The sequence below is a fragment of the Lycium ferocissimum genome, chromosome 9, assembly GCF_029784015.1.
Source record: "Lycium ferocissimum isolate CSIRO_LF1 chromosome 9, AGI_CSIRO_Lferr_CH_V1, whole genome shotgun sequence".
Lineage (NCBI taxonomy): Eukaryota > Viridiplantae > Streptophyta > Magnoliopsida > Solanales > Solanaceae > Lycium > Lycium ferocissimum.
Genome location: NC_081350.1, coordinates 38,710,924 through 38,729,973, shown reverse-complemented (window position 1 = coordinate 38,729,973; position 19,050 = coordinate 38,710,924). Strand labels below are relative to the sequence as shown.

The window sequence follows — 19,050 nt, the reverse complement described above, 5'->3', positions numbered from 1 at the left end:
TTCTAAGCTCTATCTATAAATAAAACTATAATATCCATTCTTTTAAATGAGAAGTAAATTAAAATCACGATCTTGCAAAGTTCCATCTAATAATCAGATACTGCTGTGTATAGGTATCATAAACTCCCCGTTCTATATATACAATTCCACAAATGCAGCAAAATTAAGCAGTCCCTCAAATTCCTTTTTTTTTCCTAAGGAAAATTTGGACCATTTCTCGATTTGTGTGTCATCATTGTGTAGGGGTCACATAAATCCTCTCTATATCGTTCCAATTTTATCCGAGAAAATACCTAAAATTCATGTATCAGGGGTCTTATCAATACTAATTACAAGAGCTTCTACATGTGAAGAATAATGCCTCTCAGTATTATCAACAGTGCTAGAGGATGAACTACTAGCACTAGACAATTCTTCTATTATCACCACATGCTGCTCGTGCTCTTCTCTGCTAATATTATTGATAACCGTTCTATCGTGTTGTTCCCTTTCCCCTTCGCTGATATTCGTAGGGTTGTTATTAGAAGCTGGTTGCGGATTTTTGTTGGTAATAATGACGTGGCGTCTACAGAGCGGACAAGAGAAATTTGAACGGAGCCAATGGCGTATACATTCCACATGGAAAATGTGCTTACAAGAAGGTAGCTGGTGCAGCTCTTCTTTGATCTCAAATTCTCCCAAACAAACACAACACCTGTGAGATTTTGTGATAATGTTAGTACTTGAATGACAATACAACAACTATGCCTCAGTCACAAATCAGTTGGGGTCGGCTATATATGAATACTATCTATTCCAATTATAGTATAGAATGAAAATATAGTCTTGAAGTCATCCTTAGAATTTGAAGTGCTCATTTCAGTACTAACTTCAGAGAAATAAAATCTTTTAACCAGACAGCCTAAGATAATTTTCAGAATCTAGGCACCTTTTTTCTACAACTTTTGGTAGCTTTAACTAATAGTATATGAATTGGATTCAAAGTTTAAAGGACTCGTCAAAAATCTTAAAGGATGAAAAGCTACTTCAACTAACCATCTAAGTATGACAGAATTCTTGAAGTAAACCTGCTAAATCTTTTTATGGATGGCTTCTAACAGAGGATTAATGGAGATAATGCAACAAATTTTCAGTAAGTTAGACTAGTTTTTGACATAGGCAAATTGGCATAATTAGTTCTGCTTTTTTCACATATATTTCGCTAGCAATCGCTTCTTCGAGACTAATTCCAACAATATCAAGATTGAGATGAAGTTCTAGTTACACCCTGACCGCTTTCTTGGAACTAATTTTGATAGCTTCTTAGTTTCTAGGGCGATATGCAACATCAATCAAGGCCAAAAAGTAAAGAACCTGTGGTGCATCCTTGTGAGACATAGGACTTGATTTTCGTGATTATTATGAAATAACTAGCGGGCTCAATCCATAGGTAACTCAGTTACCGTAACTGGAAGGAATCGGGTGGAATTGCATTATTTATGAATCCAAAAAGAAAAGAAACAAAAGAAGGACTACATCTCTCTCAAAAAACAAAAACAAAAAAAGGGAAACACGAGACGAGAGAATCCTGCCTTATTTTGATTACCCTAGGCTAGAGGACTTGATGGACCACCTCAGAAGTCGGAAGAAGAAATCATGATTTGACCAATGACACAAATAAGAATTAAGTTTAACTTACTGTGAATCCCTCGTCATTGAATCTTCATCAAATAGTATTACTGGAAGCTTGTTGTTGAGCATCCCCTTTACATCTACTTCACCCTGCAAAACATGAAAACTATTAAAGAACTAGAAAGACTTAATTTTTAAGTTTGTAAACTATGGTTCTTGAAAAAAATTATGAAACTCAAACTATGTTACTCAGACTCTCCAAAAATGACGCTGCACCGACACGCACCCGTCGACATTTTTGAAGAGCCCGAGCCAAAAAAGAACTGAAGAAGAGACTAACATGAATAATAGCTTGATTTGAACTTCTTGGAGGTGTTGCAACAGTGGAATTAGAACCAATAGAAGCCCGTCTTTTGAGATAAAACAAGTAAAACAACAGAAACAAGATTATAGAAAATAGTATTGGGATTGAGAAGATGAAAGCTTGATAAAGTTTAAGTTGAAGTGCTTGAGGATACAAATGATCAGGTGGGCTAGGAACTTCAGGGATCCCCATTGATAATAAACTCTTGAAACTCAGTTTTGTTAAAAGGTTTAATGGAAAAAAGATTACAAGTTATAAGCTAATATATACAGAAACCTTAGCTTTTATATACAAACCAGGATAAAAAATTTGTATGAGAATAAAATGCAAAAGGTGAAAAAAGGCATGTTTATTTGGGATTTTAATTGAGATTTGAAAATGTGAAGTGCTTTTGGGATCAATTAAGTGATCAACATTGTATGATTACTTTATTTACACTTTTTCACTTATGTGATATGCTCATAACCTGCCACTGAGATTTTAAACATATAAAAAGAAAAAAGAAAAGGCCCCAACTCCAGGTCCCTCATCCCACTCTCTTCTCATCTACATCTTTTTAGCATAGTATTCAATCATAGTTCTCCCATTGGGAACAGATAAATAATGATAATGATAAACTTTGTCACATCTCTAATAAATAGCATCTGAAAACCTAGTATTGCTCGGACTCCTAAAAAATGTTACCGTACAGTGTCGGATCCTCCAAAAAAGTACTATATTTGGAGGATCCGGCACACACCCTTCGACAGTTTTCGTATACACTAGTATATAGGGAATATGTCATAGTTTACTCCTCTACTGTACTATATATTTTAATTTTACCGTCCCTTATATTTTGGGGCAATTCATACTCGCGGTTAGCCAATCGTCTCGTATTTGCTGATCTTGACTTTAACGGAGTTCCAGGGTAGATTTGGTGGATTCCACATATCAAGATATTCCGGGAGAAAGGTCTAGATTTACCTCTACTTACCTCTGTTATAATTCAGATTGGAACTTTATTAGGATCAAGAACAAATACGAGATAATTTTCTAACAATAAGGGTATAGATAGTTCCTAAGTATTAAGGAACGTAAAATTAAGATATATATAGTATAGACAAGAGGTACTTTTGACCATTTTCCCTTAAGCATAGTCGCATAAGAAGAGGTATTTTTGGTGTTAGTCAATTGTCTCATATTTGTTGATCTTTACTTAAAAGAGTTCAAGCAAGGATTAGGTGGATTCCACACGTCAAAATTTATACTTAATGGTTGGAACTATGTTAGGATCAAGGACAAACATGAGACGATTTACTAACGACAAGGATATAGATAGTAGGAGTAGTTCTTAAGTAGAATGAAGCCTAAACTTCAGATATATCTAGTACAGAAAAGAGAGATTTTTTACCCTTTTCCCTAAAGTATATACAAATATCTTTCTTTCTCACTTTTGACAAGACTCCCATACAAACAAGTTTATGTATTATGATTTCCAGGTTTGATGATCAATCAACTTCAGAAGATAGTCATTAAGGTGGTGAGCACTTGACGATCCATCAACTTCAAAAGAAAGTCATTAAGGTGGTGAGCACTGATCAGATAAGCCTGACTTACCTTTAGTTATTACCACCTTTTCATGTAATGAAAACCAATAAAGCAACAACAGTTTATTGGGGCCATTTTTTTGAAACCTAACTTCACCAGAAATATCTCAATCTCTATTTTTGCTTAACATTTCAAGATCTCATTGTGGCTGGAAGATAAGTCACCCTAGAATTTAGGGTATGTTTGATACGGAGAAAAATGTTTATCAATTTTCCATGTTGGGTTGATAAATTTTTGGAAAATAGTTTGTCAAGGAAAACAACAACAACAACCCGGTGTAGAGTACACGCAGACCTTACCCTTACCTTGAAAAGTTTCTAAAAATATATGACTTCCCTATTCCATAAGTGATTCCACAATCCACACTATTGTCTTTTCCTGCTCTTCAACATGCACCACCCCACACCCCTACTCCCACACCACTCATATAGTGTTTGCCTAGATTATATATAACCTTTTGAAATAATATTTTCTGTTTACTTATCGAGCACTAGAAAATAAATAAAAATCACTTACTTTCAAGAAAACATTTTCCTTAATACCAAACACACCCTTAGTAAAGAAACATAGTATGATTTTCTGATATAAAGTTAGAAAAAGTATTTTGTGCTCTGCACAATTAGGGGGTACTTTCTCTTTTCTGTTTTTTTATTTTTTTTATATTTTTTTATAATAATTGTTGGTTACCATGCAACTTAAGCATCAGAGGCGGATCGTGATTTTAAGACGGCGGAGGCACTATTATCTTAACATAAACGCCAACAAAATTTTTAATGACGACTGAGGGATAATATCGTGTTTGACCGATCATTAATAGCGTAGCAGTGGCGAAAATACAAGTATATAGGTCAAATATGTGTAATAAATAAAATTTAACACAGTGAAGCAAATGAAAGAGATAGCTCAATGGCTAAGGTTGCGCATGTGGTAACGATGTAGAGTTCGAATCTAGGCGAGCTCATTTAAGCTTATTGTTTTCCTAAAAATAGACTCAAAAAAATAATTAAAAGTGGCATTCGGGTTCGATCCGGGTGACATGTAAGGGAAGCAGCAGTTGCAACCAACGTGCCTCAAAGATACTTTCGTTTGTTAGAGTGCACAATTAAAGATATACTAATTTGCGAGCTCATTTAACGCTTATTGTTTTCTTAAAAATATGCTCAAAAAAATAATTAAAAGTGACATTCGGGTTCGATCCAGGTGACATGTAAGGGAAGCAACAGTTGCAACCGCCCCAAAGACACTTTCGTTTGTTAGAGTGCACAATTAAATATATACTAATTTCTCAAGGTATATACACATGTATATACATAATTTTTTCCGAAGGATGAGAGTGCACGTGGGTCCGCCTCTGTATAAGCATATCTCGACTATTTCATTTGATACTTATCTCCTACTATTAGCACAGCTACCGAATAATTTTTAACTTAAGACAGAAAAAAAATCATTATTCATTAGTGATAATTTCTTTACATATTTTAAACATTGGGAATTTATTCTGTTTGACATCCACAATGAGTGGTTCGTCCACATACTACACTCAAAGTATTGCACATAAATGAGCTTTTTTCTTATCTGGAAAAATACCTAGCAATATAGTACTAGTGGCCCCTACAACATGCATCTATTCATATGCCCCTATCACTGGTTGATACTTGATACCATAAAAGCGTCCATCCATAAACTCTCAGATGTCATATCATATTTGCACTATCCATCCACCAAAGCAAGGGATATTCTCAAAAAAGTGAATCAATTAACTACGCTTTAATTCCAAATAAAATACACTGTGTACAATTTTTGCTCTATTCATGTCGATTAAGAATATTTATCATAGATAAACTACTTTTACGTTGACTATCAATCTATCACAATACTCTTTTTTGGGTCACTTCAGATCAACTATGCTTCTCTAAGCTCACTTAAGTAAAGTTTCTAGAAAATAAATCTTATTTACATTTTTTGAGCCAAGAAGAGAATGAATCAAATATCTTTTTAAGGTACACAGGCTAATATTTCCCATGGTCTAGCTCATGACTAGCCGTCGAAGCGATGAAAACTAAGGGAAAGCGGGTTTTTATTCTAGAGATGAAAAAACATTTTGTTATTTCTTTCGATCTTTATAGGATTATTCGGTACCGCTAGTAGGAGATAACAGATACTGATAAAACAGTTTAGATGCATGCAAATTGATCCGAATAATACTATATATAATTCAAAAGAAAAGCTAGCAGTCTAAAGAGATTGACCTTTAAGTCAGTCAAAGGATAAAAGAAATTAGGCTCAATTGAATCATGTGCTCATAAAGTTATTCAACTTTACATATGAAGACAAGTTTACCAATTGTTAAAGAGACCTGTATGTATATGAAGACAAGGACAGGCATTACTGCAAGATCTTGTTTCCTGGTAGTGAGCACTAGCCGTTGATGATGGGGTGATCACTTACATTAACTAATTCAGATTAGCAAATTATTGTTAAGAAATATCTTCACTAAACCTACTAGCTTTTCTTTTTCCTTGATATCATGCTATCCAAATTAACTTGTGCACATCTCGATTATTTTATAGAGTATTTGCTATCTTCTCACAAGTTTCACTTAATACGTGCTACTTCCCGCAATGGTGGAGGTAGGATTTTTACGAAGGGGGGTTAATCATCTCTCTCTCTCTCTAGATTATCACAAAGTGAGTTCATCACAACTTGTGCACATCTGGATTATTCCTTGCATGTATGTGTAGTTTGCCTTCGGAGAGGTTTGTTGAGGGTCAATCTCTTCCTATCTATTCAAGCATTGCATCAGTCTAAAATTTATTAATAATTAATATTTAAGAAGAACCCCCGTTAAAGTCAGTAAGGCTAAACCCGAGCCAATGGAAGTTCAACTGTTCTTTCTAGCAGGTGCAATGTGCACTAGGATTTCCAAATCTTAAGAACTAGAACACCTCGGCTTGAGTCAAGTAGGGTGGATTTGATCTTTTTGCTGCAGGTTAACCAGTTGGTACCCAAACAAGTGGGAGGCTCCGCACACTTTCATTGCTCCTCTAGCTCTGCCCCTATTTCTCCGCGGAAGTATCATATAACTTTATTCATCAAGGCTCAGGCAGACAGAAAATGATACTCTATCCACCAAGGCTTAGACAATCGAGAAAAAAATCGGTGGATATCTAATTTCTCATGATTTTCATCTTACTTTATTGACAGTTAAGCTAACACCCTTGGATGTAACCTACTTGCTCTTTCTTTATGTCTCATTTACTAGTTTTTAATTTATAACTTATCCTTTTCCAACAACTTTACAAGATGCAGTTTCACTTCATGTGGACATTTTCTTGGAATAAACTTTTGTTTATTATTTGTGGGATGGAGAAGATTCTATTCATTTCCCTCTCTTAAAGTGGGAACTGAGGTCATCCTCAAACTACACCATTATATCAGATTCTCAAGATTTCCCATAAAGCAAAATAAATGAAAAAAATCTAAACTCATCTACTAGTATAAAGTAATCTGACATTGGAAAAATCCTTAGCAATCAACATAAAATGACTATTTTATGACAGATGTTCTGGTGGAAGCCAACACAGTTGCCTTCTAGCAATCAACGCAAAAATTTGAACCAAATCATGTCTAAATCACAACCCACAAAATTGGTCAGCCCTGCTTTTGGAAGCAACAAAAAGAAAATATTGTTTCTCAACTTCCTTCAGGACCAACAGTTAACAAAGTCCAAAAACTGTCCAACATACAAAATCCCCCTACCAACCACCAAACTTAATTAACGATATTGATGAAGTATTAATTAAGTCCTGGTGAAAGACGAAGGCGATAAGCGAAGCGAGCTACACCGGTCCTCCAGAGGAGAAGTCAAAATCCGTGTTCAAGTAAAGGAGATATTGATTCATTAATGAACTTTTACAGACAAAATGCTGCTGACAGTGTATTGAATTGATAGGTTACCTGATGAAAAAACTGGGAAGGTATCAGCTGCCTGTGTGGTGCCAAACCAAAACTCTAAAGAGGGCAAAGGAGAAATCATGAACTATGAGATCAGTTGCCAGGGGAGAGGGAATGAGAAAGAGGAGAGTAGACTACATTAGTCCACCTCCTCTTTTGTATCATTGTGATATCTGGGCCAACTTGCAAGCACCTTGATTGATTATCCGAGATACCTGCTAACTCCCGCCAGTACAAATACCGAATAACTCTATCCACTACGGCTTGAAAACATGGGAAAGAAATCACCCAACCTTATTGCCTCCGTTAGGATTTGAACCTGAAAACTTATGGTTCTCAACCTACTTCATTGACCACAAGGACATACTTTGAGTTACATTAGTCCACCTTCTCATGTTAAAAATTCTATAATTAAGAGAAATGGTAATCTGACTTGACAACCAAAAAGATTAGAAAAGTAAAAATTAAGGAGCATCTTTATGCAGGGACTACCAAGTGCTCAATAATGCTACTACTATTATATTTAAGTAAAAATTGGAGGATACTAAAGCAGAATGTAATCGCAACTTTCAGTAATATAAAAATATTACAAATTGATACTGCTGTACTTTGAAAAAGACTGTAATACTTCAACATCCGAGAGGCGCGATGAGGAAAACCTGCCTCCTCCTGTTATCGTCTTTTACAGCTAAACGAATACAAAATTAAACTAGTATTTCCTTTTCCTGATCTTGAAAGTGGACGATCGGATAACATCATCATCAGCTATCAGTGTTGCCTCAAGGGCTGCAATGGATTCAGGTTTAGTAAAATAAGTGAACAAGAGGTAAATCCCATCCAAGTATGTATTTGTCTCTCCAGCTTTATTTTTTCTTCTAATGCTGTATGCAAGCGGAATAACCCCCCGGTTGAAGACCTCCACATACATACCACCACCAGCAACCAGCAACTGCCCAAGAGAGAGAAAAACAAAAGGATGGACAACTTACAAAACACTTATAAGTCTAAAGATTAAAACTTGCATCATCAAATAGCCAGTACCGTGTGCAACTGAGATTGATGCGAGACTATATTAGAACTGTTAACTCCATAACATAGTTTCAATAAGTCTATAATGTAAGATTTTAGATAAGAGGGCCATACACTTCAATACGCCCTCTCACGTGTGTGCTTTATTCCTTTTTATGAGCCAAGCATGTGGTAATTTTAAAAGCTTAAGTTGTTGAAGTGGGTCACTATCTCTACTAAAAGCTTAAGCTGTTAAAGAGAGCACACTATTATTTAGTTAATTATGTCTTCAACGGAAGCATTAACGCTTCAATAACAACATACATGTTAATTCTAGCTTCAGGCAATGTCCAAGCAATAGGAACAGTACAGATTTCTCAAGTTAAAAAAGTTCAGACTTAGGAGCCTGTCACTTCACTTTTTTTTTTTTTTGGATAACCATGGTTCCCCAACCAGCTTGCGTGCACCTAGACTAATTCCACGGGGCACCTGCTACTTCCCACTTATTAATACATATTTGACAGTGCAAAATGGTCAACCTTTCTTTTAGTATGACTAGTTAATGGCTCAGGAAGGGCATGAAAGTGAGCAGCAGGAAGACATTGAACCTGGTTGAGAATTAATCACGAAAGGGACTATATTCTAGTTCTAGTTAGATAGAAATGGGAGCAAAAACCAAAGCAAACTAAAAGTTGCTCTGAGTTCACAGGTGAAAAACAGGTTTGCAGTTTAACAAAATGAAAGTTTCCCCAAATTTTTTTTTTCTAATGAAGAAATGGAAGTTTCCCCAATCATTTGAATGTGAAAGATGACAGATATCATCAACTTTAAGTAATTTTATCATTGTTCTCTGAAGCTTTGCACATGCCTATTTTTCTAATAGACGTCGACTATAACATCAAAACTGAGATGGGCAACCAAAATGCAATTATTATTACTGTTCACAAGGAAGAATGATAAGTGCTATAGCCATCAGATCAAGGCTTTTGGACTCGAGAAACAAATGGAAAAAAAAGAATGAAAATTGTCAGAGACACTGAGAAATAGCACTATTTTTACTTAGATCATGTCCATGTCAGCTTAAATTATCGCTTAATGCCGAATTATGCACCCAAATTCTGAGACTGTTATCAGGTCGAAAGCTCAGATTTTCCAAAGAATGGTATTCTAACAAGTATACAAAGGAAAAGGAAGTATATTCCCTAACAATCTTGTGCTTAAATAATCAATGCAAGCTCGAAACTTCTTTTGCTTTCATACTTCCACCTCTTAACAACAACAATGAATTTTACTTAGATCATGTCCATGTCAGCTTAAATTATAGCTTAATGCCGAATTATGCACCCAAATTCTGAGACTGTTATCAGGTCGAAAGCTCAGATTTTCCAAAGAATGGTATTCTAACAAGTATACAAAGGAAAAGGAAGTATATTCCCTAACAATCTTGTGCTTAAATAATCAATGCAAGCTCGAAACTTCTTTTGCTTTCATACTTCCACCTCTTAACAACAACAATGAAAAAAGATTTTGTAGCCAAGAGACAGGAATGGAAGATATTTTCATCATGATCAAACCGAATAGTAGTTACTTTTTCAGTTTTCCTAGCCATCTCCCAATTTTAAATGACCATAATTATCTTCATTTCTCAGTTCACACTGGAATCAGCTGAAAAGTTCAAATAACAAATTATGCAGCTTAATCTGATAACATACTTACTCCCTCAGTCCTAATGTGTGGCTTTCACTTCTTATTCATGAACTTAGACAAACATATTAAAAATTTATTCTTTCAACATTTGGATACAAAGAGAAACTGCAACTTATATAAACTTATAATACTTCTCGTACAGTTTTCAACTATCTAAATTTTACTTATACAAAATGAATTAGTCTATAGTTCAATTTATCTCAAAAAGTTAGTCAAATTGACTCTAAATAAGAAAAAAGCGCCAAACAAATTGGGAACAAATAGAATATTACACTCAAAAGATCAATTTTAGAACTCTCAACTTCAACTCTAATGCTCAAATAGTAAAATCAGCAACTGCACACTCAAAATCCACCAACTTCAGCTTAGGCTTGCAAGTTAACAAGCAAAATCTCCTTAGAGATATATCAATTTCCAATAGGTATAAGAATTATCAAAACAAATAAAAAAATACATATGCATATAATTGGGACCGATGGAGTATTAGCTTCAAAAGAAGAAATTTTTAGAACTCCGAACTTCAACTCTCATGCTCAAACAGTAGAATCAGCAAATACAAACTCAAAATCTATCAAATTGAGCTTAGCTTGCAAGTTAACAAGCAAAAGCTCCTCACAGATATATCAATTTCCACATGGGTACCAACAATTATCAAAACAAATCAAAAAGAGGGGATCTTTACCCAAACAGTCGGCTGGCTCCAATGTTTACTTTTCTTATCAAGTATACATATATTATACACTAATTATACACAGTTATACATATACTATACACGGATTATACATGTATTATATATCCATCAGCAACACTTCTACCCTCCCCAGACCCCACTTGTAGGAATATACTGGGTATGTTGTAGTTGTTACATATCTGTCAGCTATTTAGGTTAATTCTTCTTAAAGAAAGGGACATACATAAACATAAAAAAGATAGATATTTACACAAACAGCCGGTCGAATTCAATGTTTACTTTACCGAGCCGGTATACATTAATTATAAACCGGTATTCATATATAAAGGGCCGGAGCCAGAGACCAGTAACTCTGGTTCAAACTCTGTATTTATCTTAAGAAATCCATTTAATATGTACAAATTATTACTAATTTAGAACTCGGTAACTTAAAAGAGCTAGAATCTTAACTCATAAACTTCAAATCCTGGCTCCGCCTCTACATATATATAAATGGTTTAAACATATACTCCCGCCGTTTCAATTTATGTGAAACTATTTCCTTCTTAATCCATGCCAAAAAAAATGACCACTTTCTATATTTGGAAATAATTTACCATTATGCAATGATTTATAGCCACACAAAATATATGTGATTCATTTAACATCACAAGTTTAAAAGTAGTCAAATGGGTTCACATAAATTGGAACGGAGGGAGTATTATATGTCCCTTGGCTATTTTAGGTTAATTCTTTTAAAAAAAAGTACATAATCCTTAATTGATATACCTCTTCGTATTTTTGGGTAAGAGCAAGTCTTTCATCTTCAGACATATCTGGTCTTAAAACAGCCATAGTTTCATAAGGGCGCAAACCAGGTGGACACTGTGGTTCCTCTTTATCTTCAACAGCAGAAATACCAGACCAAGGTGTAGTTGGTGGCTCATCATTGTTTTCTCCGAAACCACCTTCGAAGAAAGAACCTGAAAATTCTAGTGTTTGGGCTTTCAAGATTTGGACAGAATTGGTGACCCTTTTAGAAGTTTTAGTGAAAGGACTGAAGTTGAAGGGTATTGAAGGTTTAGATGAAGAGAGTGTGGAGGTCAAAGATGGGAGTATTGATGAAGATGATGAAGAAAAAGAAGCCATTGTTGTTGAGAGATAAAGTGGATAATAGAACTGTACAAAGTGAAATGTATTGGCTTTCCTCTTAACTACCCCACAAGACTTGTAAATGCTACTTTGCTTTCTTACTAGTACAAAATCTAAGTTATTGATTAATATCATTTTTAGTACCTAAATTATTATTAGTATATTTTAATTTTGAGCTTTGTAATATTTAAACAAATATATTTTATCTTTTAATGTTTTTACTTCTGAATATTCACAAATTTGGCATAATTATTAATTGTTCCACAACTTAATTTTTCATGTGTTAATATTAAGATTATTTTGTTATTTCAATTTCCGTGTTTGATTGCGATATAATTTTAAAAATATTCCAAATATAACAAATTTTGTACATAAAGGGACTAAAAGTTTATATATTAATTAATTAAAAGTTAAATATATTTTGTCAAAATCAAAAGTTATCAATGAGTAAAGAATCAAATCATTTGTCCCTCAGTTCATTGTACAAGCCCGTGGTTTTTTTAATGGTAGGGAGGTTGAAGTAAGCAAAAGAGGAATGAAGAATTTAGTGTATTAATGAACAGGGTGTTGTGAGTTAACGTTTAATTTTTCTGAAATTCCTAAAATGTTAACTTCTTTTTCGAAAAGATAAGAATTGATAATATGGTATGACGCAAAGAGTGTACAATATCGTATGTGTTAAATCAAGTTGCAATGCTTGCATGTACGGTTTCAAATTATGTCATAAGTTCGTTTGTTGAATCTAGATTTCAAACTGCTATCCCAAACATAATCATGTGTTCAGTCGCCTTCAACTTTTATAATGAATCGACAGTCCAATAGAGTACCAAAAACACAACTTATACCTATTAGTTTGGAACCCCCGATTTATTCGACTCAAGGAGACTTCAAGAGACAAGCACCGCATCTAAGTAAGCAAATATCTAATTGAATAGATTCATTGAATGGAATATAAAGGATAATCCATTCGAAATTTGCAATATAAGTGAAAGCATGCTATACTAATATTTAGTGCATCTATTACGTCTATCAACAAGACAATGAAACTCTATACGATATTTCATTACATCTATTAGTTGTTACAATTTCCTTCATTTCGTTCAAACATATTAAGGAAAAATATTGAAGAGGCGCTAGCTCCTATTAACATCTCCATATGTTGTTGATTGATGTTTATATGACCGTAAAAATTCCTTTGGCTTAGCCCCCTTTTAATATTTATTTGGTCATTTATTTGGTTCATGAGCCTCAGAAATGACTGCAACTCGGTCACGGAAGAAGGCAACATCGCAGACACCTTGCCCTTCTCCACCTTGACTTGGCTTATGACATGCCTGAGCACTTGCCTTAGTACAGGACAAGGGCTCGACGGAAAGGGTCAAAGCAAAAGTTATTGGGTTCGTTAAAACCCATACTTGGTACAGTAGTTCCGCCCCTGATCAGACCTCTAATCAAGAGAATGGTTACAAATAAATGACGAACCCCAAAACCAACTGCTTAGCATGCGCGAAAAATACAAGATAAATTGCAGTAAATCCTGATGCTGCTCTCAAATAGTTGTATCTTGAAATTCCCAGGAAGATAACTCTAACGCTAGAAGAATTTTCATGAGCAGCAAGGAATATATATAATTAGCCCAACATTTTTGCAACTTGTAATTAGAAATAAACTCTAAAACCTGGCCTTAATTGGCTGTACCTGATGGAATTCTCCACATGATTACAACTATGCTCCAAAAATCAAAATTAAGAGTCAAGATAGAGGAAAGTCCAATTTTCAGTCCTGTTTGACCCCTCATCACTCTCCTAGAAGCATTCAGTATTCAGAACTATTTTCTACACTAGTTAATAGATCTTATATCAGTATCTACAACAAATTAGTTTTTTCCCCTGCACATGGTTAATGGGGGGAGTAAGGAAGGGGCAACTGAGCAAGAGTAGCCAAGAGGCCATTCAGATTCGAAGTTGTCACACTGCAGTTCAAATTTTTAGCATTTCAGCCACTTGGCTATTCCGTGAAGGGTGCACACAAGTTGTACACTGACACATCCTTAATAAGCTTAGAAGCTGGCATTCAATGAAGATACCAGTCGACCTATGAAACTACATAACAGGATTCAGGTATTTCAAAACAATGAAATGGTTAAAGTTAAAGACTCGGGATTTATTCATCATCGTTACAATCCTAACTACAAGACTCCCTTACATCACAAGAATTGGTTTCACATTAAAAACAACACCCTGTTAAGCAAATGCTAAGAAGAGATGCAGGAAAATATCTCACACGTATTCAAAAAATTGCAGAAACTAAAAAGAGAGATTAGACTCTACGAAGATAATTTTTGAATAACATTATGCATATAGGTTGTTGCTGATAACCTATTTCACAACAGTCGTTCATAAAGACCGAAAACTAATTTTTAATCTGAAACTAACAGAAGAAGATCAGCTTGTATCAGGTTTCTAACAAAATGTGACTATTTGCGGCTTTTCCTCAAGGAGGCTTCTGCACCCTCCATCTATGAACTTTCGTGTCTGTAAATACAAAAATTATTGATTCAACAAATGGACTGGTTGAATTATAGATGAAGAAATCAAATTTATGCTGCTATTAATAAATATGAAATGCATTAAACATCATGGCTGATGCTATTTGATCGTAACTACTTTACTACTCAATCTCCTTGTAGATGAAACAAATGGCATGTACGAAAACGAAGATATGCTCTGGATGCATTGCTGCACATTAAATATCACGCCAACTCCACATATAGCTTTTGTAATGAAAAACAATTCCTAAATTCTCCCCGGAATGTTCTGCTAGCCCTTCTGTTAATTTGTAACTAGAAATAATTGACCAAATACATCTCAAGCTCGAAATATAGCAACCAAAACATGCATACCTCACCCAAGAATCATCATCCAGATACAAACTTTACAACAATACAGAGTGTGTTGAGGAGTATGAGAAGAACTCTCAGATATTGAGTTGCATAAATAAGACCAAGTAGCTGGCCCTTGAATGAATTTCTCCGGACCCCTGAATATTCCTGGAAGCTCCATCCTCTCGGAGCAAGGAAACGGTCTTCGTTCAATATTGCAAGTGCATTTGCAAGAAGCAGGCAGCCCTCAAGCAATGTCCACAAACCCATTCCCTGAATTATGTTGTTATTGTATTAGTATCTCCTTTCACAAGAATCCATTCTCATATCTCACTTTATTTGTATAATCTTTGTAAAATTATATTTGAGAACACATGGTAACTTGGTGTCAGGCATAAAATAAATCAGCATGGCCAGGTGTTACTGGAAAGTGCTTGAAGAAGCTCAGCCCTTGGGAAAAAAATATTTGTCTTTTTGGTGGAAGGCTTACGCTGGTGAATAGTGTTCTTGATGGCATCCTACTTACATGATGTCTCTCATGCCTATACCAGCAAGTGTTGAGAAAAAACTATTGACAGCCTTAGGAACAAGTTTTTATAGCAGGGGAACTCAGATAGAAAAAGATTGGTGGTCTACCTTCACAAGGTAGGGATAAGGCTACGTACACTCTACCCTCCCCAGACCGTGGGAATACACTATGTATGCTGTTGTTGTTGGAACCCCGCTAGAAAAAGATTTCACCTTGTAAGTTTGCAATTCTTCTTGTATTCTACTCTTTGTTAAGTTTAAATTATTCCACGAGATTATGTCTTTTGACACAATATATCTCCACGTGATTTTAGATCTACCGCGTCTGTTTTAGCACATTCAATCATTGTAGTGTTGCACACACAAATCATTGCATTTGGCTACATATGTATGAAAAAAACCCTTCTTCATTTTATCGTCTATGTTACTTGCACCCTCTGTGTTCAATCGTTCAGTCATTTGATTAATATAATCAGGTTAAAACATCCTATATGCATACTCAATCAGCATGTCGAAACTGCAATTTCTAAGTAGTCAGAACTACATTCAGATTCAATTAATCTATTCTAACAAATTTCTTAAGCAAAAATTGATAACTGAACAGAATCTCAAGCATACAATATTACGAATAATAGAACTCACGGCTTCAACTAGCAGAAATCAAATTCATGGCTTCAACAAACACAAATCAGTAATTATTAAGCAATATTTATTTAACCTAAGAACATGGAGCCCAAAAACTTCGAATAAGTCTCGATTCAGTTATGGTGTGTATACTAAATCTTCAATTGTTTCTTCATTTGATAAATAGAATCAGTAAAAAATTCAAGCTTATGAAATTATGAATAATAGAACTCACGGCTTCGACAAGCAGAAATCAAATTCATGACTTTCAACAAACACAAATCAGTGATTAATAAATATTTATTTAACCGAAGAATATGGAGTTATGAAAGTTACCTGACGATTAAGGATCGGAGACTCTCTCAGTGAAACTTAATTTGGAACCCAGATCTACAATCTAAGCGATACAGAAAAAGAAGAAGAAAAAAAACAATAGAGAAAATGCAAAAATGGTCTCTTATGTTTGAGAATAAGGTCAAAATAGTCCCTTAAGTATTCACTAAAATTTTAGTCCTTTTTAAGTTTGTTAAAAGTTACTAACACTTTTGGTAGGCGTTTGGCAATAGATACCCAAAAAAAAAAAAAACACTTTTTTTGGAATTTTTGAAGTTGGAGTTGGAGTTGAAGTTGTGTTTGGTCATAGTTTTTGAAATTATAATTTTTGGTGAAATGTAATTGTAAAAATTTTGAAAAACAAATTTTTTGAGTTTTTGGGATTCCGGAATACAACTTCAAGTTGTATTCGGAATATTTATGAACAAATGTCCAAAAGTGAAAAAAAAAAACCGGAAAAAAGTGAATATTTTTTATGGCCAAACGGCACCATTTAGGGCTCGTTTTTCGTACAAAGATGAGGGATAATCAGTAGGCATTTGGCCATGAGTTTTGAAACCATGGTTTCAAACCAGCGTTTGGACATGTGTTTTTTCGCATGGTTTCAATTTTTTTAAATATAAAATTTAACCCATAAGTTTATATTTTATAAAAAAAGACTCATAAGTTGGAAGATATTTTTAACAATTACCCCCATCAATCATTTACGAATCTTATTAACTTCCACTAAATTTTATTTATGTCTACCAACCTTTTAATTTTGTAAAAAAGACCCATAGTTTAATTTTATTTATTGAACTAAAATTTGATCAATTGATGTTGTATTTTAGAAAGGTCTTCTAGTATTAATTTTGAGCCGGTTGTTATGAATTAGCGTATTAATTTTGTTATGAACTTATATTTTGCTTTCATTTGGTAAGATTGTATAAGAATTAAGAATGTTTTGATAGTTTTCACAACTTGTGGGGTTTTTATGTCTATAAGAGAAAATACTCCTTAAAATATCCATTCATTCCACATAAAGTGGGATAACAATCCTGATATAATCTAAACTCTTAGTTTCGATCAAACACTTAACAATTTATATTTGTTAGATTTGACGTTAACATTAAAAAGAAAATTTACCTTGATTACCACGAAAGTCTCATCAACTCCTAGATATTTAAAACACAGTCAAAAAAAAAAAAAAATACAGCTCAAAAGTCATCAAAACTAAGACTGTAATTAAATTTATTCACTAGATCTTCTATTTCTGGGATTGAAAGATAAAAATTATTCCAGACCCGAAATTTGCAAAATAAGTGAAAGCATGATATATTGACTTTTTTTTGCATCTGTTAAGAATATTTAAAATAAGATACAGCTACATTCTATTTCGGTTCATTTTTACTTGTCCTGTATATCAAAAACAGTTGTTCATTTTTATTTGTCCAGATTGAAAAATCAAGAGATAATTTGTCATTTCATACATATTTTATCCTTATTATTAATTATTGAGTGGAATGGTTCAAGAAATTCTTAGTAGTTGTACAACTTTTAAAGTATGTTTTATTTAATTCAATCATTAGATAGCTTAGTAATAATTAAGGGCAAAATACTAAAATCGCCATTCTATTTATGGCACCTCAAAAGATATGTCAAGTCAATACAAGACAAATAAAAATAAACGGAGAGAGTAATTCATTAGATTAATTGTTTCAATTTTCTTCATTTCATGCGATAATAGTTGTATACTCACACATAAGGAAAAAGATGGATGAGACGTCGCCAATCAACATGTATCAACATTTTTAAATTTTATGCACACATGCCCACTTCAGATAAACAATTTTAGAAGTTAGGACAAAAATCAGCTTGAGATATAGTGTCTAAGGTTATATAAGAGTAAAATTCATGCATTTATGCTTGAAGTTCAAGCAAGAATAGTTGAACTTCAATCATATTTTCCTAAACTTCAGCCATATATAACTGAAGTTGAGTCTTTTTTTTTTTTTTTTAACTTCATCCGTATGTGCATGAATTTCTAACAAAAAAGACTGAACTCCACCGACATACGGTTGAAGTTCGAGCAATAAATGGTTGAAAGGACAATTACTAAACTTCATTCATATGTGTTTGAAGTAAGGTAGAAATGCCAATATGGCTAAAAAAAAAAATTAAAAAAACAAAAAGAAGAAGATGGTTTAAGTGAGTTAAAAATAACTAAACTTTAGCCGTATGAAATTTCAGTTAGATTTTATTAACTAACTTCACACATATACCTGAAATTGTCCAAAATAGGTACACATGTGAAAAGAAATAAAAATTGAACTCAAATTAAATGGCAACGTCAGAATCAGATATCCGTGCACTTCTCCCCACAAGTCCGTACAAGATTGGAGAACCTATTGGACCGACATCTATTATGAGCTTGTTTGGATGGTAAAAAAAAAAATAAGTTGGGGTAGGCTAACTTATTTTTTTTTAGGCCCATAATTTGTTTTAGATAAAATTTAAGCCAAGCGGGTCGATTATTTTTTTGGGCTTATTTTTTGCACAAAATGAACTTTAAAATTTGATCGATCAACCTTTAAAAAAAAAGTGAAAACGAACATGGCGAAAGAACTTATAAGCCAATCCAAACGGGCTCTA

General features: G+C 33.9%; 3 protein-coding genes and 1 non-coding gene across 7 annotated transcripts; all 4 read right to left on the bottom strand.

The window, feature by feature from the left end:
- Nucleotides 1-35: 35 nt before the first annotated feature.
- Nucleotides 36-2,578, bottom strand: LOC132030661 (probable E3 ubiquitin-protein ligase RHA4A). Of its 2 annotated transcripts, none has more exons than XM_059420380.1 (3): nucleotides 1,898-2,578; nucleotides 1,679-1,761; nucleotides 36-694 (listed from the first exon to the last, which is right to left on the bottom strand). In XM_059420380.1, exons 1-3 carry the CDS (start codon nucleotides 2,165-2,167, stop codon nucleotides 301-303), a joined length of 747 nt encoding a protein of 248 aa, XP_059276363.1. In that variant the 5' UTR covers nucleotides 2,168-2,578; the 3' UTR covers nucleotides 36-300. The 2 variants fall into 2 exon arrangements, with proteins under 2 accessions (XP_059276363.1, XP_059276364.1); XM_059420381.1 differs by having other exon boundaries at nucleotides 1,952-2,559.
- On the bottom strand, nucleotides 200-302 carry LOC132032217 (U6 spliceosomal RNA). Its single transcript, XR_009408367.1, has one exon. It is a non-coding gene; the product is annotated as a U6 spliceosomal RNA (small nuclear RNA).
- Nucleotides 2,579-8,012: 5,434 nt separating the features above from the next.
- On the bottom strand, nucleotides 8,013-12,131 carry LOC132030666 (small ribosomal subunit protein bS6c). Its single transcript, XM_059420387.1, has 2 exons — nucleotides 11,691-12,131; nucleotides 8,013-8,465 (listed from the first exon to the last, which is right to left on the bottom strand). The coding sequence occupies exons 1-2, from the start codon at nucleotides 12,048-12,050 to the stop codon at nucleotides 8,226-8,228; spliced, it is 600 nt and encodes a 199-aa protein (XP_059276370.1). The 5' UTR covers nucleotides 12,051-12,131; the 3' UTR covers nucleotides 8,013-8,225.
- Nucleotides 12,132-14,192: 2,061 nt separating this feature from the next.
- Nucleotides 14,193-16,585, bottom strand: LOC132030667 (uncharacterized). Of its 3 annotated transcripts, XM_059420389.1 has the most exons (3): nucleotides 16,459-16,585; nucleotides 14,956-15,235; nucleotides 14,193-14,587 (listed from the first exon to the last, which is right to left on the bottom strand). In XM_059420389.1, the coding sequence occupies exon 2, from the start codon at nucleotides 15,202-15,204 to the stop codon at nucleotides 14,971-14,973; it is 234 nt and encodes a 77-aa protein (XP_059276372.1). In that variant the 5' UTR covers nucleotides 15,205-15,235; nucleotides 16,459-16,585; the 3' UTR covers nucleotides 14,193-14,587; nucleotides 14,956-14,970. The 3 variants fall into 3 exon arrangements, with proteins under 3 accessions (XP_059276372.1, XP_059276371.1, XP_059276374.1); XM_059420388.1 differs by lacking the exon at nucleotides 14,193-14,587 and having other exon boundaries at nucleotides 14,760-15,235; nucleotides 16,459-16,584; XM_059420391.1 differs by lacking the exon at nucleotides 14,193-14,587 and having other exon boundaries at nucleotides 14,760-15,207; nucleotides 16,423-16,539.
- Between the last annotated feature and the right edge of the window lie 2,465 nt (nucleotides 16,586-19,050).